At 58.2% G+C, this 15,680-nt stretch overlaps 1 protein-coding gene across 1 annotated transcript; it reads left to right on the top strand.

The window, feature by feature from the left end:
- Nucleotides 1–6,586: 6,586 nt before the first annotated feature.
- Nucleotides 6,587–15,007, top strand: LOC122211735 (SLAM family member 5-like). The gene is made up of 4 exons (XM_042925142.1): nucleotides 6,587–6,805; nucleotides 10,806–11,198; nucleotides 11,576–11,872; nucleotides 13,855–15,007. The coding sequence occupies exons 1-4, from the start codon at nucleotides 6,733–6,735 to the stop codon at nucleotides 13,908–13,910; spliced, it is 819 nt and encodes a 272-aa protein (XP_042781076.1). The 5' UTR covers nucleotides 6,587–6,732; the 3' UTR covers nucleotides 13,911–15,007.
- The last annotated feature ends 673 nt before the right edge of the window (nucleotides 15,008–15,680 follow it).

The following is a 15,680-nucleotide window of genomic DNA, read 5'->3' as shown; positions in this document are numbered from 1 at the left end:
CAGGAGAGGAGGGCACCTGGCAGCCGGCCCTGTCCTGTGGTGCCTCAGTTTCCCCTGCCTGGGCTATGGCCCTTGGAGAGGGACAACTTGTGAGTGGGGATGGGGCCATGGCACCTTTCCCAGTGGTTCTGGCAGGTTAAGGGCCACCTGTCACCCCACTCTTCCCTGCTCTCTACTCTGCCTTCGCCCCCAGCACCCACCCCCTGTTCCCTGGCTCCCAATGATCCCCTGGGGACCCGCAGCGGCAAATATAAGAGGGACAGACAAGGACCAGCCCCAGGGAGCGCGGGGGACAAGCTGACTGTGCCTCCTGCATCCGGCCCCCAGGAGTCTCCCTATGTCCTTATAAACTCCAATGTCCCCGTCCCCAGACATAAGCCCTTGCCGCCTCTCTCCATTTGGATCATCTCCGTAGGCAGCAGGAACGGGATGGCCGAGTTGGCCTGATCTGGGGGTGCACACAAGGCCGGTCCCAGAGCCTGTGGTCTGTCATCTGCGGCCCCTCCCACTCGGATCCCGACCTTCTTCCCGTGAGTCCTGGTGCGGGTGCCCGCACCTCTGTAGAGCAGGTGGGGAGGAGAGAAACGCGGAGCCACAGGGGGTCCTGGAGAAGGCGCGGAGCGCCCTGCACAGCGCCCTGCCCGCCGGGGACGCTCGAGGCCTGTGCCCCCACACCCCCCACCCTCCATGACGATGGCCGGACTCCCCGGTGAGGCGAGATGTCCCCACTCTGCTCCGTCTGCGGAACTGACCTGCTTCCCGAGGCCTGAACTGCTTCCGCCAGCCTGGGAGCTCCTCTGGGACGAGGACTCCGCTCCCTGTCTCTCCCTGCCCCTGTGCTGCACACAGTAGGCGCTCATGACCTGTGTGTGCGGTGAACCCACTGTGAAGGCTTCTTGGCAGGAAGTCTCCAGCGGCAGTTCGGTCCTCGGCCGCCAGGTGGCGGCGGTGGCCGGCGTTCAGGGCCTGGAGGGAGGCTGCTCAGGGCGACTGGGGGGGTGGGGTGGGGGCCGGCGGTGCTGAGGGGGGTGGGGCGGCGGAACTTCTCCCTTGGAGCCCAGACCCACCCCAGGGCAGAAGGGAGAGATCAGCGCCAGACACACTGGGAGGGGGGGCAGGTGGCAGGGGGGGCAGTGCAGACATAAATGTGCAGCCAGGAGTCAGGGATCAGGAGCCAAACCTGGAAGGTAGGAGCCCAGGTGAGCGGTGGGGGGCGTGGTCGTGAGGTAGGAGGGGTGCGGGGCCGGGTGGGGGGGGGGGTGAAGGCGGGCATCTGAGGGCGGGGACTGTGAATCCGGAGGGGGAGGTGGGAGGGGGAATGGGGCTGGGAGGGGGGTGGGTGACCGCTGGGAAAGGGGGATCCCTGGAGTATCCTGGGTCTGAGGTCCGTGGTCCCCATCCAGGTTTCTGGGGTGAAACAGGCTGGAGGGCAGAGTGGGGTGCCTGCCCCATCCCCTGAGACAGACCCTGGGAGGTGAGGGCCGATCCCGGGGGAGGGAGATGGGACGCAGGGGATCCCTGAGGTCGCAGGTCATGGGGGTGATACCTGGTCCCGAGAGAAGGTTTGCTCCCTGGAAGAGGAGTCGCTGAGAGCTCAGAGCCTGGAGCCTGCCTCGCATTCTGTGTCTCCCTCTCTCTCTCTTCTTTCCCCTGCTGGCGCACTCTCTGCCTCAAAACTAAACATACATTTAAATAATTTAAAGGGAAAGTCTAGGGGTGCCTGTCTGGCACAGTCTGTGAAGGGCGAGAGTCTTCATCGGAGGGTGGTGAGATCGAGCCCCACGTTGGGAGCAGAGCCTACAAAAAAAAAGTAGTCTAAGGTTTATTAGGTTCAATTAAACAAAATGAATGACACAGGAAATCAATTGTTCTGTGTTCTCTCTGGAAGGTGGCTCCCGATGACAAAGATCATGTTTTACACGTATGATTAAAAATCCTACTATTTCCGTAAGTTCGCCTTTGGGGCCTCCGGGTGTTTCAGTTGGTTAAGTTTCCGACACTTGATTTCCGCTCAGGCCATGATCTCACAGATCAGGGGTCGGAGCCCCGCATTGGACTTTGTGATGAGAGCCTGGAGGCTGCTTGGGCTCCTCTCTCTCTGTGTCTCTCTCTGTCTCTCTCTCCATCTCCCTCTGTCTCTCTGCTGGGTGCTCTCTGTCTCTGAAAATATTTAAATAGACTTAAAAAATTAATTTGCCTTTTCCAGAACCTCATGTAGCTGGAATCATACAGTGTGTAATCTCTTCAGATTGGCGTCTTGCGTGTGGTAACAGGCATTTACGTTCCCCGCAAGTCTTGTGGTTTGATAGCTCGTTTCCTTTTAGTGGTGCGTGACGGCCCATTCTCTGGATTTAGCTGTTTATTTATTTTCCCTGATGTCATATGATGTGGGGCATCTCTCCTGTGCTTTTTGCCATCAGCGTGTCTTCTCTGGTGAGGTGTCTGTTAGTGTCTTGGGCCTCTTTTCATTGGGTTGTTTGTTTTCTTAATGTTGAGTCTGGAGAGTTCTTTATATATGTTGGCTAATACTTCTTTATCAGCTGTGTCTTCTGCAGATATTTTCTCCCTGTCTGTGGCTTGTCTTTTCCTTCCCGGGATTGCCTTTGCACAGCAGAACTGTTTCATTTCACTGAATTCCTGTTTACGTCATCTTCCTTTCATGAATTGTGCCTTTTGTGTCTTTCTGAAACGTGTTCACCAGTCCCAAGAACATCTAGATTTTCCTATGTTGTCCTGTCGGAGTTTCCCAATTCTTCGTTTATATAGAGGTACTGATCCGCTGAGTTAGTTTTTGGGAAGGGTGTGAGCTCTGTGTCTCGGTTCTTTTTTTTAGCACGTGGACGTCTGGTAGTTCCAGCACCATTTGTTGAAGAGACTGTCTTTCGTCCATGGCATTGCCTTTGCTCCGTGTCAAAGATCAGTTCACCGTGTATACGTGGGTCTATTTCTGAGCTCTCTATCCTGTTGCACGATCTGTTTGGTTCTTCTCACCAAATCCGTAGTGTCTTGATGGCTGTAAGTGTGTAGGAGGTCTTGAAGGAGGGGGTGTCAGTTTTCCACCTCGCTCTTCTGCAACATAGAAAATGACTCCTCTGGGTCATTTTCTCTCCATGCAAACTGCGGAATCACGTGACCAATGTCTACAACATAACGTGCTGGGCTGCAGATTGTGGTTGACTGAATGTATAGATCAAGTTGGGAATTTGGATATCTAGACAACATTGAACCTTCTTATCCACGAACATGGTCTATCTCCCCACGTACTTAGTTGTTCTCTGATTTTGTTTATGAGAGTCTTGTAGTTTTCCTCATAAAGATCCTTGCATATTTTGTGATATTTATGCCTAAACACTTCACTTTTGTGTTGTCAGTGTAGACGGTACCGTGCATGCTGTTTAAAATTCCATTTCTTCGTTCCTGGTGTGTAAGTGAGTCATTGAGCGTCGAGTAGAAACCTTGTGTTTCCTGGAACCGTGCTATCATCCGTCATCAGATGAAGAGTACTTCTCGTTGTGTCGATCCTTTTGGACGTTGTACATGGAAACCCACGTCACACGTGTGCAATGATGGTTTTATTTCATTCTCCACAGTCAGTGTACCTTTTATTGCATTTTGTTGTCTTATTTTGTCATCTAGGACTTCACGTACAACCCTGAGAGAGGGTGTTGATAGGAGCCATCCTTCCTGGTTCCTGGCCTTACAGGAAGCATTTCCCGCCTGTAGGCATTAGGTATGATGGTAGCTGTGGTTTTTGTGGAAATGATCTGTATCAAGTTGAAGAAATTCTCCTCTGTTCCTAGTTTCCTGTGAGTTTATCATCATGAGTGGGTGTTGGGCTCAGTTTCTTTTGGAATCAGGAGTCAATAGAAAAAAGTAATTTTGTGGCCTGATACCAGCTAGGCCGTTAACACTCATCTGCCCAGGTGGACCCCGTCTTCCTGCTTACTGGGACACAGAGTAAAGACCAAACCCTTGTACCGACACAATAGCATGCATACTTTCCAAGCTGCTGAGGGCAATTTAGAACAAACTAGTCTAAAGCAAAGGAGCCCAAGTCTCTTCTATACCTATGGGAGGCAGAGCAGCTCCAGGAAAGACCAGGTCCCAGAATCAAGCCAACACGTAGGTTGCCACATGAGAAGCCGCAGGCTTTCTGGAGGACACACGGTCGCCCCACTGAAACACGTGGGTGGCTTGTCTGAAGAACGTTGGCGAGTTGGCTGGCGCTCAGTTGGTGCGACTGCGGAGCCCCAAGCCCCTCTGGGAAGACAGGCGGTTGTGTGCTCGTTCTCCATCGGGCTGTTGCTGCTGGCACACTGTTTCTGGTTGTCACCCGTGTCCGGAGGGGCAGGGGCTCTGGTCCCTGTCGAGGCCCCGACCGCTTCCATCACGGTCCCCGGACCCCGTCCCCAGCAGCAGGCACGTGTCCAGGCTCAGGGAAGACTTCCTTCGCGAGCCCGAGCACCTGTCCCTACACCCACCCTGCACCTTGGCTCCCTGTGTGCCCTGTTTCTGGAAAGCCTGTCCCCTCCCCTCCCCCATAGAGAGGAATGCGGGCAGGGTTCTGAGTCCTTGGGCTGAGGGTCATGATGTATGTTAGCTGCTCCCAGTCTGCTTTGAAAGTTTCAGGAGGTGGCCGAACGTGGGAGAAGCAAGCCCCATGGTGAGCAGGGCTGGAGGCCCTGGCCCACGTGTGACGCAGGCAGTGTAGGGGGTGGCTGTGGTCAGCAGGGGCCTCTGTGAACCTCAGAGCCTGCAGAGTTGCAACCACAGGGCCTGTTTCCTCTGCCTGGGGGTGTGAGAAAGGAGAAAGGCTGCTCGGGGGCAGGCCTGGCCTCCCTCCCCCTTCCCCTCCAGTGGGGCTTCTGAAGGTCAGGAGGGACTGAGGTCTGGACAGACCAGTGGCCTATGAGCCTGAGATGTGGGCCTGGCCCCGCCATGTCCCGGCTTCCAGACCGTGGGCCCATCAAATACCCTAAATGGGCCCCGACGTTGCTCATCTGTAAAATGGACGCTAATCTTGATATCCGCCGCCTCTGGCAGGGACCGAGCCTGGGAACCGCAGAAACCAGACACGCTGTGCGCGGGTGACGTTAGCTCTTGCTGCCCAGGACGGCGACGAGTGACAGAGATCAGCACGTGGGGTCGAAATGTCCCTGGTGGGGTGCCGGCGTGGCACGTGTGTTGGCGGCCCCTCCCGTGTCCCTGCCCTGCAGCTGCTGGGGGTTCCCTCCTGGGCCCTGGGCCCCGCCCCCCACGCAGTGGTTTGGGTGAGCAGACACTCTTCCCCCAAGGCGCTCCCCGGGGGTGCAGGGACAGGCACAGGGGCATTGCCGACTTGCTCCCCATCACGCCGAAGTGACCAGTGGTGAGCTGCCCGGGTGTGGCCTCCGTCTGAGGAGTTTCTAACCGCGAGGCCAGGGACTGAGCCTTCTGAAGGTCCGTCCCCGTTACGGGACGGGAGCAGGGGAAGAAGGCGGTGTTGATGCTCTCTTGTCCGAGAGCACAGAGCAGGTCGGGGAGCCCAGAGTGGACGGGGGGACTCTTGGAGGCCACACGGTGGGAAGGGACGGGGGCTGGGATGTTGGATCTCAGAGATTAAGGTTAGGAGTCCAGTCCCTGTCTGCCCTGCTGAGTGACCTGCGATGGTCGTCCACACCCTTAGGATGGGCTTCCACATCCCCAGAAGGGACTTCCCAGCCCATAGGCTGACTACCTTCAGTACATGTCCCCGGCCATCCTGGGGTCCAGCCTTAGGATCCGAGGCTCTGAGCAGCTGGGGGGAGCCTCCGTGGGCGGGGAAAGGGCACGACCGGCGGGGAGTTATGGGGCTGTTCCCCCAGGGTCCACGGGAGACAAGGTTCTCAGAGGTCGTGGGGCCCCGGCCTGGGAGAAGAGGCCTGACCCTCAGCAGGTGGCCGTGAGTCTGAGGCAGCCGAGCCTGTGGACGGAGGGGCCCGTCCCTGCCCCCTGCCTGTGTGTGAGAGCGGGCCCAGGGCTGGCAGAGCCTTAGGGGGACGTGCTGGTGGGGTGCTGCCCTGTTGGGGGGGTTTGCCTTGTGGGGGGGCAGGGCGGGTCTGGGTGCCCGGAGGGCCTGGGGTGCCGGCAATAGGGAAATGCCCGTGTTTGCACTGGGGTGTGGGGGTGGACCCTTCCCACAAAGCACTTTGTTCTTGTGCTCAGAGCGTCTTTGACCCCTGACAGTTGAAGTGCAGAGAAAGTCAGAGAGGAAACATGACTTGTTCATGGTGTAAAGACAAAGGACAGGCCCAAAGCAGGGGGCCGGGAGGGGCGTGTGCTTGGTACAGTGGTTTGTGCGACTTTGGGCCTGGCCATCGGCTGGCCCTGGGGACCGGGGCTGCCTGGGGGGAGTGTGAATCCAGGGAAACAGGTAAGGGGTCCCGCTGGCTGCCAGCTGGGGAGCTGAGATCACCAGGCTGGTCGTGCCCACAGGACGGGGCGTCTCCCTCACAGCGCCTCACCGAGGGGGGGTTCCTATGTTTATTCCACCAGCCTTCCCGAGGGTCACTGCAGGTGCCAGAGAGAAGAGGAAGCATCTGAATGGCTTATCTAGACCAGCCAGCTTGTCCTAGACAGTTAGCTCCGCCCTTGGGGTGGGAAGAGCCTAAGAGTGTTCTGAGCAGAAGCTCGCCTCTTCTCTTGCCTCTGCCTTCTGGATGTTTCCTCCACAGCCAACTCGGCCCAGACCAAGCCTGAAGGAGGCAGCCTGTGATGGGGGCCCGCTCAGAAGACCCCCACCTGTGCTGGGCCTCCCGGCTCCTGGGGTTCAGCAGCCTCGTCCTCAGTGAGTGGCCCGGGCTCCCCGGGTGGGAGGCCGGTGTGCGGGGCAGGGAGGCGGGGGTCCCGTGTGTCTGATGTCTATGGGGAACAGCCCGAAATACCAACTGTGTGAGGAAGCACGAGGGGGGCATCTGGCTCTGAGCCGGGACCCGCCTGGCACAGGGGAGAGGCTGCCTCTGCATCTGTGAGGGGAGCAGGGGGCCGACCCAGGGCCCCGTCGTTGCTGAGGGACGCTGGTCTCGCTTCTGGTGCAAGAGGAGGGCACAGAACACAAGGAACCAGGAAGGGAGGGCGGCCTCCGGAATTTGAGGGTGTCTGCGCCCACTTGCTGGAAGGGTGTGGATGTCAGAGGGCACTGATAATCAGGGCCCCGGGACGGGGTGAACGGGGTGACGGGAAGGGAAGCAGCAGGTCCCCAAAAGGGAACTGCAAGAAAGACTGTCCTGATGAAACCCAGATACTCCTGTTAGCACTTCCCCCGAGACCATCTGCCTTCGTGAAACAGACGAAATAAAAACAAAGGACAAGACCGAGGTCGAGAGCCGTGGATTCCCCTGGAATTTCATTTCCTGCCATGTTTTGCTTGAGTGCCCTGGCCTCTCTGCGGGAGGGGGATGCAGGGGTTCTAGGAAATTCCCGAACCTGGGGCATCTGTAAGCAGGGCATTTCTCATTAGACATGAGGATTGTGGGGCCTGGGGGCTCAGTTGAGCGTCTGACTCTTGATTTTGGCTCAGGTCATGATCTCACGGTTCAGGTGTTAGAGCCCCACGTCGGGCTCTGTGCTTTGTCAGCCTGGAATTGTGTCTCCTTCCGTCTCTGTCCCCACTGCACTCATGCTCTGTCTCTCTCTCAAAATAAATCAATACATTTAAAAATTTATTTAAAAAAAAAAAAAAAGAAAATGAGCTTTGTAAGGCGTTGACATCTCTTTGATCTCAGTATCTTGGCCACAACAAATTGTAGGCTTTCTCTTTCTTGTAATTTTTATTAACTGGAAAAATATGTGAGATTATGTAGAGTTTTCTCGGTCAACATCTGGGTTGGAAGAAGGAAAGAAAAATGGAAGAAAGAAGGAGAAATGAAGGAAGGGGGAAAAAGTAAAGTTTTATGTTCATTGCTGAATATTAAATTTTACCTTCTTCAGGGCTTCCTGGGTGGCTCAGTCGGTTAAGCTTGGGACTTCAGCTCAGTCATGATGTCACGGTTGGTGGGTTTGAGCCCCCAGTCGGTCTCTGTGCTGACAGCTGGGAGCCTGGAGCGTCCTTGGGATTCTGTGCCTCCCTCTCTGTCTGCCCCTCCCCCACTCTCTGTCTCTGTCTCTTGAAACTAAATCAATGTAAAAAAAAAAAAACAACAATAAAATAAAATAAATGTTATCTTGTTAAATAAATCCTGGCTCTCTGGATCACTGCCACCTGTGTCCCTGGCCGTCTGTCTCTCTGTGCTTCTGTCCTTCCTCTCTGGGATTAGCACCTTCTGCTGATCTGAGAGCTCTCACTGCCTTCAACCGAGCTTGAGTCGGCTTCCAGCCTCCTGAAGCCCAGGCTCACCATCCAGCCTGGGGGGCAGGCCCTCCCCTGCAGCCTGAGGGCTGAGCCTCCTCCCTCCCTGGTTGCCTCCTTCCCAGCAGGTGCCCGAGGTCTTGCCCTGCCACAGGCGGACAGGTACCTGGGTGCCCTTTCCCAGGAGAATAGCTGGGGCGTGAGAGCCCAGGACTGCTGGGAACCGCTGAGAGTGAGCCCCTGCGCAGGGCAGGGTAGGGCAGGGGGAGAGGTGCAGGCAGCTCCCTGCAGGGGAAGCCCTGGGCTGGGGGAGAGGGAAGCCGGCTCCATGGGCAGCAGCCCAGTGGAGAGAAATGGGGAGATGCCCACACCATGTGGAGCCACAGTATCCGGCCTTCCCTCGTCTCTAGGACGCTGCCCCCCCTGCACAGGTGTGCTCAGTTTCCTGGTGCTGTGGACTTGACAGGGACCATGGAAACCTGCTGCCGTGGACATGGCTCTGAGAGCTCCATGGCTCTGAGCGGAAGGCCTGGCGGGACTTTGGCTCCCGTGGCCGCCCGTGGGGCAGCACCATGGGTGTCTGTCTCCCGGGAGCCCGTCCCTGATCCCAGGAGGAGACCCCGAGAGGGCAGCTGGTGGGGAGCACAGGGCTCCATCCGGGACCTGGGAAGTTCGGGGCGGACCCCAGTTGTGCTTGCCAGGAGCAAGCATCGTGGTGATGGGAACAGCTCACACCTAAGGGAAAGCTCTCGCCTTCTGAGACCCTGGCAACGGTTCCCTGAGGGGAGCACGGTCATTGTCTCTGCCTCAGAGACTCAAGGAGAAGGCAGGGAGGTTACATGACTGCCTGAGGCCACAGGCTGTAGACAGCGGAGGACTCCCGCCTCCCGGACCCTCCCTCGGTCCTCACCGCCCTGCTGCAAGGGACCTCCTGGTCTGAGACCCAAGCACAGTCCCTTCCGGTCACATTCACACACCAACACTGCAAAAGTTTTAGGAGGCATCTAGACCGAGTTCACAGCACACTTTTGCTGTGGGGCCGATGTTTTTCTGCAAGACGTAAAACCAATAAGCCTTACAAGTAACGGGTACATCCAGCTTCTTGAGGCTGAGAGCGGGGCCAGAGTCCACAGACAGAGGTGATGTGCGTGTTGGAGAAGAGTTACGTTATCTGTGTTAGAAAACAGGCTGATTCTCTTACGAGAATGGGACACAACATGCCAAGGACACAAGCAGATCCAAACCACAATGGGACGCGGCAGCTGGCACGTGGGGACAGGGACCTGCCGTCCGGGCCGGGCAGCGTCAGGCGGGATGCAGCCGCCTGCTGTCGGAATGAGGGAGTTAGTGAGGGCATCATTGCGTAGAAGGATCTGGAATCTTCTACAAGCAATACTGGCCTGAGCCCTTCTCTGGGTTCTCTGCTTCCTGGGAGAGCCAGGACCGATGTGAACACAGTGAGGGGGCAGGCCCCCCGTGAAGACAGACCTGGAGAGGGGTCTGGGGCCCTGGCAGGCAGCGGTCCCCCAGGCGGTCCTGCCCTGCTGCAGGGGACACATGGGCTTCCTTTCAGGACAAGGTCGTTCTTTGCCCGTCCCATTCTTTCCTATCCCGGTCTCCAGAAGGACCCAGGGTATCAGGTCCCCTGGGCTGTGCCGCATGGGGCATTTTGGGGTCTGGAGGGGCGGCCCGGAGGCCCTTGCCTTCTGGTCACGGCTCTGCAAGAGGTGACTGAGGAAGGACATTGAGGGTGTCTCGGGGACCGGCTGGGGAAGCGTGGTCTTCGTGGCAGGCACAGCAGAGCTCACCTACCCATCATATCTTCTCCCACATTTTCCAGTTCTGAGTGGGTAGCCAGGGCCCTGTGACTAGGTGGCCAAACCCATGAGCAGAGATCGCGCCGCTTCTGGAGGGAGAGAAACCCCCACGGGCGATTCCCCTGTGTGCCTTCCCTGTTGTGGCCCCGAGGGGTGCAGCCACCAGGGCGTGATGCCTCTACCTTGTGTGACAGGACCCCTCTCAGTCTCAGAATCTCCCCTTGTCTCAGCCCCTGAGCGACTGGAGTGCGGGTTCCCGTAGCACAGCCTCCCTGAGCCTGACCTTGGGCCCCTCTGCTCCAGAGCAAGTCACAGGGTGCGGCCCCCACTCCAGGGCCCGGGCTCCCACAGCATGTGGGCAGCCACGGTGGAAGCTGCCTCCTACGCTGGGCACTTGGCATCGGCCCAGATGTGCTGGGGGCTCTCGACCCTGATGTCGTCACGTCCAGACTCTCAGAGTTAGGCGGCGAGGACACTGCGGGAGAGCAGGTCAGGACCGGGTTCAAGGGGACGCCCCACGAGGACCAGGACCCGATTCCAGCATGGCTCCAAATTCTTGCTCTGTCCCGCCTCCCGGAGTCAAGGGAGTCTACTGGGCGGATTTCATGAGCGCCACGGGTTCTAGGGTTTTCTCCTTATTGTCAATGACCAAACACTCACCGTGTCTGTTTCCAATGCCGTAGGCGCCTTCAGCACTGTGGTCAACGGTTCTGGAACTCTTGGGTCTCAAGTGGAGGATTCTGGAAACGTGGTTTCTCTGACGGGAACTCAAGGAGGTTCTGTGTCGTTTCATGTGACCCGAAGTCCAGAATCACTTCCAGGAGTCACGCTGGAGAAGATTTCTTGGGGCATTAAAAACAAGTCCGACTACCTACTCCTCCTGTACGTGTCTCCTGGGGAAGATGTTCCAAAATGGGTCAACTTCCAGGACAAGCTCGAGAAGAGGGTCCATGTGCTCAACACCACGACCCTGAGGATTGACAACCTGACCCTTGAGGACAGTGGGCACTACTGGGCTCGAGTCTCCTTAACAGGAGGAAGAGAAAGGAACCGGTATTTCCACCTCACTGTCTACGGTAGGTGGTGGCTCCTCCCCCAATACATACTTACCCCTTCCTTTTGTCCCTGGGAGTGTCCCTGGCCCCCCTGGCAGGACCCCTTCCAGACCCCACCTTGAGGCTCTGGCTTCTCCCTTGAAACTGGACGCGGTGTGTTCACCACAAGTCGAGGCAGAGCTGACATCACGCCCGAGGCTTCACGCAGTGGCTCCCGTCCTCATAGCCACTCGCTGTCTATTTGGGTCAAGTCTGTCTTATCTGTAAAGTGGGGGGAGGATGCCATCCATCCTTGGGGGGAGGATGCCAGGGCGACAGTGAGATTCCGCCCAAGAGAGCATGAGGCGTGATGCTCCCCACTCACATGACCCTGTGTCCTCTTGTCCCTCCTGCCCCAGAGCCCGTGCCCCGTCCCCAGATCCTGAACAAGACTCTATCCATCACACCAGACTGGTGCAATGTCACCCTGGAGTGCCACGCCCCAGGACCCAGAGAGGACGTGAATGTGTCCTGGGAGAGCAAAGGCCTCCCCAGGGAGCTGGAGCAGAGAGGGGTCCCACGACCGGCCCCCAACCCCTGGACCCTGGCTCTGAAGCTGCCCCTGAGCCAGCCCAGCCCCAGCATCACCTGTGTGGTCAGCAACCCGGGGGACCGGAAAACTGCCACCCGGGACCTTGGGGAAGTGTGTGCCCACGGTGAGTGCATCCTGTCAGAGGGGAGGGGACTCCCGGGGCTCAGGTCCCCCTGGGTGAGGGTTCCGGGCTCTTTCCCCCATGTTTAGGTCACCTCCTGCCACCGTCACCCGTCCAGGAAGCTGGCAGGCACATCCCGCTTGCTTCTGCCTTTCGGTGTCTCTCTCCTGCTCCTCTGCACCCCTCACCCCTGCTGGTCCAGGCAGCCCCCTCGGGTACCTCACCCCTGCCTCATCCTTTAGTCCTTGTGTGTCCCGGGAGGTCTCCAGCAAGCGAGGGGGGAGAGTCAGTGGTCGGTGCCACCGACCAGAGGGACGCCGAGCCAGCCGCTGCCTGCAGGGTTCAGGAGTCAGGGCTCGTGTGCCCGTCTCCGGTCTCGGGGACATGCTTCCCGCCCAAGTGCTCGCCTGGATTCCCGGATGTGTCCTGGGCTCCCCAGGTTTCAGCCTCTGGCCAGGCTGCTCCTTCTTCCCCCAGACCTTCCCGTCCTGCGTCCTCCCCTTCCCCACTTACTCCCGTCCAGGGACCCCTTGCCTGCAGTTTCCCTACCGTGTGTGACCCCTGCCGGCCCACAGGAGCCCCCGCTGGGGTCCCGTCCAGCAGGCACTGACCTCGAGCAGGGCTCCTCACCTCAGGACGCTGCAGGAACCCCCCCTGAGCCACCCTCACCCCTTGCCTCCTCTCGGGAGCACAGGGGCCCCCCCACCGAGAGCTGATGCTGTGGCCAAGGGCACCGGAGGGGGGGCCGCGGCTGCTTCTGCTTTGCCTTCCTGTCCCACCTCGGCCTCCCCACCTGACTTGCTAACCGTCAGTGTGTCCCCTAGCGAGCAGTGACCGGCTTCCCTGTGAGCCGCCTCGTCCTTCCACCCCATCGTCCCCCTGCTGCCTTAGCCTCCCTGAGTCCCCTAGGAAGCTCGTCCCTCAGTGACCTCTAACCTCTGGAGGAGCCTACTGCCTCACGCTCATCCTCCCTCCTCTGGCTCATCCCTCAACTTAGTCCGGCCCTCACCTCCTCCGGGAAGCCCTCCCTGGAGACCCGTGTACCGGCTGTGAACCTCTAGTGCACCACCATGGCCCTGACTGGCTGCCTTCGGCCTTTTCCCAGCCCTCCCCCCGCGTCTGAGCCGCTCAGCACATGGACTCTGTCCTGTCCCTCTCAGCACCCCGGCCCCAAGCAGGGGCCCGGCGCTGGTCGAGCGACCGGACCTGCCGTGTTCCCCCTTCTCCAGCCGAGATGGGGTCCCTTCACATGTCTCCACGTGCCTGGCAAAGTGCATGTGACGTTGTCTCTTGTCTCATCCTTCTTCACTGTCTGTGTGGGAGGCAAACAGGTTCACATGGGCCGGACGGGTCTGCCCACCTGCCAGCTATCCTGGGGGCTCTTGTGGTAGTGCTGCTGATCCTCGGAGCTGGACTGTACCTTCTGTGCTCACGTAGGAGGAAGCAGAGCTTGGAGCCTGGGAGAGGCAGGTGCACTTCTCCTTCCCGTGCCCACGTACCTCCCCCCGCCCCCACTGACCCTCAGCTCCCTTCCCCCTGCGTCTTGCTGCTCAGGGATGTCCCTGCAGAAGGCTGGTGGGTGTGGGCGTGACCGAGGGGGGCATGCTGGGGGAGGGTACAGGTTTCCAAGGCTCAGATTCAAGCTCCATCGGTGGGACTCAGGCGCAGGATCCCAGGAAGAGCACAGGGACCGTTTTGGTGGCGTCCACCGTGCAGGGAAGATGTTCCGAGACCACAGGAAGCAGGTGAGGCCTGGGTTCTCCCACGTCCCTGTGCCTGGGTGTGAGTGTGTCAAACCCAGGGATCAGCAGTTTCTGGCCTCGTTGCCTCTGTATCCCTCTCGAGACAGTGCAGAGTTAACACGGGGTCCGTGCAGTGCTGGGCGCTTTGGGGGGAGGTCACGTGAGCGGCATGGCATCTGTGCGGGTCCCTCTGGGGCCCCTCTGTCCCTCAGCTGTGGCAGGAACCCTCTGTCTGCGTTCCAGGGTTCGGGGGAACCACATCTCGAACAGGAGACACCGCTCACGACAGTCTACAGTGAGGTCCGCCACCCAGGCCAGGGCTTGAGGGTGATTTAACTGGAAGAAGCAGGGAATCCAGCCTCCCCCCGACACCTCTGTTGTGCGCGCGATGCCTGTGGCCCTGGTCGTGCCCCCTCCCCCTCTGACTGCTCTCAGCAGGGACCGGATTCATCCAACCTCAGTGACTCTCTATGCGGACACGTTGTGCACAAGTTAAGCAGAAGACACACATCGCGGCAGATCGAGGGGGACCTCCGTCGTTAAACGAGTCCAAAGCTGTGGTCCGGTTCCCCTCAGCCTCAGCCCCTTTGGCAACCGTCAACGGAGCCCACTCTCCCCACGTCTGTGCCCCGTCCGTCGTCCTGTCCGGACCCTCGGCCTCTGGGACCCATCGACACGAAGTCTCAACTTCCAGCCTCGACCGGTTCACCACCAGCTGGCTCAGTCTGTGCTTGAGAGCTGTGTAAAAGAATACAAAGTCGCACTAGCCAGGGCTTGCTGAGTCCTGGCCCCGTGACGGGCACTGATCTCGCCACCCTCCTCGTTCGTCACTCACTGGGCCCTCGCAGACACTGTGTGAGCTGGGTGTCCTTGTGCCCACTTTGCAGACGAGGAGCAGGAGGCCAGAAAGGCTGAGTCTCAAGGCCTCACAGCTGGGGGAGCCCGAGCCGCACCGCAGCCAGGGCCTGTGTCCCAGCCGTCGTCTGTTTTCCCACGTCCTGGGAAACCTCCTCCCTTCTGACCGGTCGTGCTGGCACCTGGCAGGGCTCCTGTTTCTCAGGAAAAAAGCAGAAGTTTCTAGTTCCTACTAGTTAGCTGTCAACTGACTAGTTATTAAAACCTGCCTCTGTCCCACAAGGCCACAAGGGCACCGTACGCACCCCAATCCTGATGGGGCTCCCTGGCACCAGGGACCACTCCCCCTTAATCCCCTTGTGCTCGACCACATGGCTCCACCTGCCCCCGCACACCTGCTCAGGGCCTCCGTGACTGCCCCCCGCCTGCAGCACAAACTGTTACATGTCTGTTCGATCCTGCTGGTACAATGGCCCGTCAGTCCCCTCCCCGTTGGCCTCTATCCTGCCCTCTTGGCAAACTCGCTTACGAGTCTGGGGAATTTTCTGTAGATTCCTGGGATTTTCTTTCTTTGTTTTTTTTTTTTCTTTTTTTTAACGTTTTTATTTATTTTTGAGACAGAGACAGAGCATGAACGGGGGAGGGGCAGAGAGAGAGGGAGACACAGAATCGGAAACAGGCTCCAGGCTCCGAGCCATCAGCCCAGAGGCCGACGCGGGGCTCGAACTAACGGACCGCGAGATCGTGACCTGAGCCGAAGTCGGCCGCTTAACCGACTGAGCCACCCAGGCGCCCCTCCTGGGATTTTCTACGTAGACAAACATAAGTAACGTCTGTGATCAAGACAGCTTTTCTTTTCCCCTTTCCAATCTATATCTTGCTTGATTTCTTTTTCTTGCCTTAGTGCATCTGATGAGACTTTCCCTAGATGCTGCAGAGGAGCGGTGACCACAAGCACCGTTGGCTCGTTCCCAACATTAAGGGAAAGCATCCAGTTTTCCACCTTCAACAGTGACGTTCGCTGTCGGCTTTTCTGTCAATATGTTTTATTACATCACTCGGTTTCATTTTCTCTACCTTCGTTTTTCTTATTTCCTCTCTTCCACTTGCTTTGCATTTGTTTCGCTCATATTTGTATAGATTTGTAAGATAAATGCTTAAATTATAAATTTGGAGCATTTCTCCTTTGGTAAACTATGCTTTGAATCATGTTC

This window comes from Panthera leo, chromosome F3, assembly GCF_018350215.1.
Source record: "Panthera leo isolate Ple1 chromosome F3, P.leo_Ple1_pat1.1, whole genome shotgun sequence".
Taxonomy (NCBI): Eukaryota; Metazoa; Chordata; class Mammalia; order Carnivora; family Felidae; genus Panthera; species Panthera leo.
This window is presented reverse-complemented; position numbering and strand designations above follow the sequence as displayed.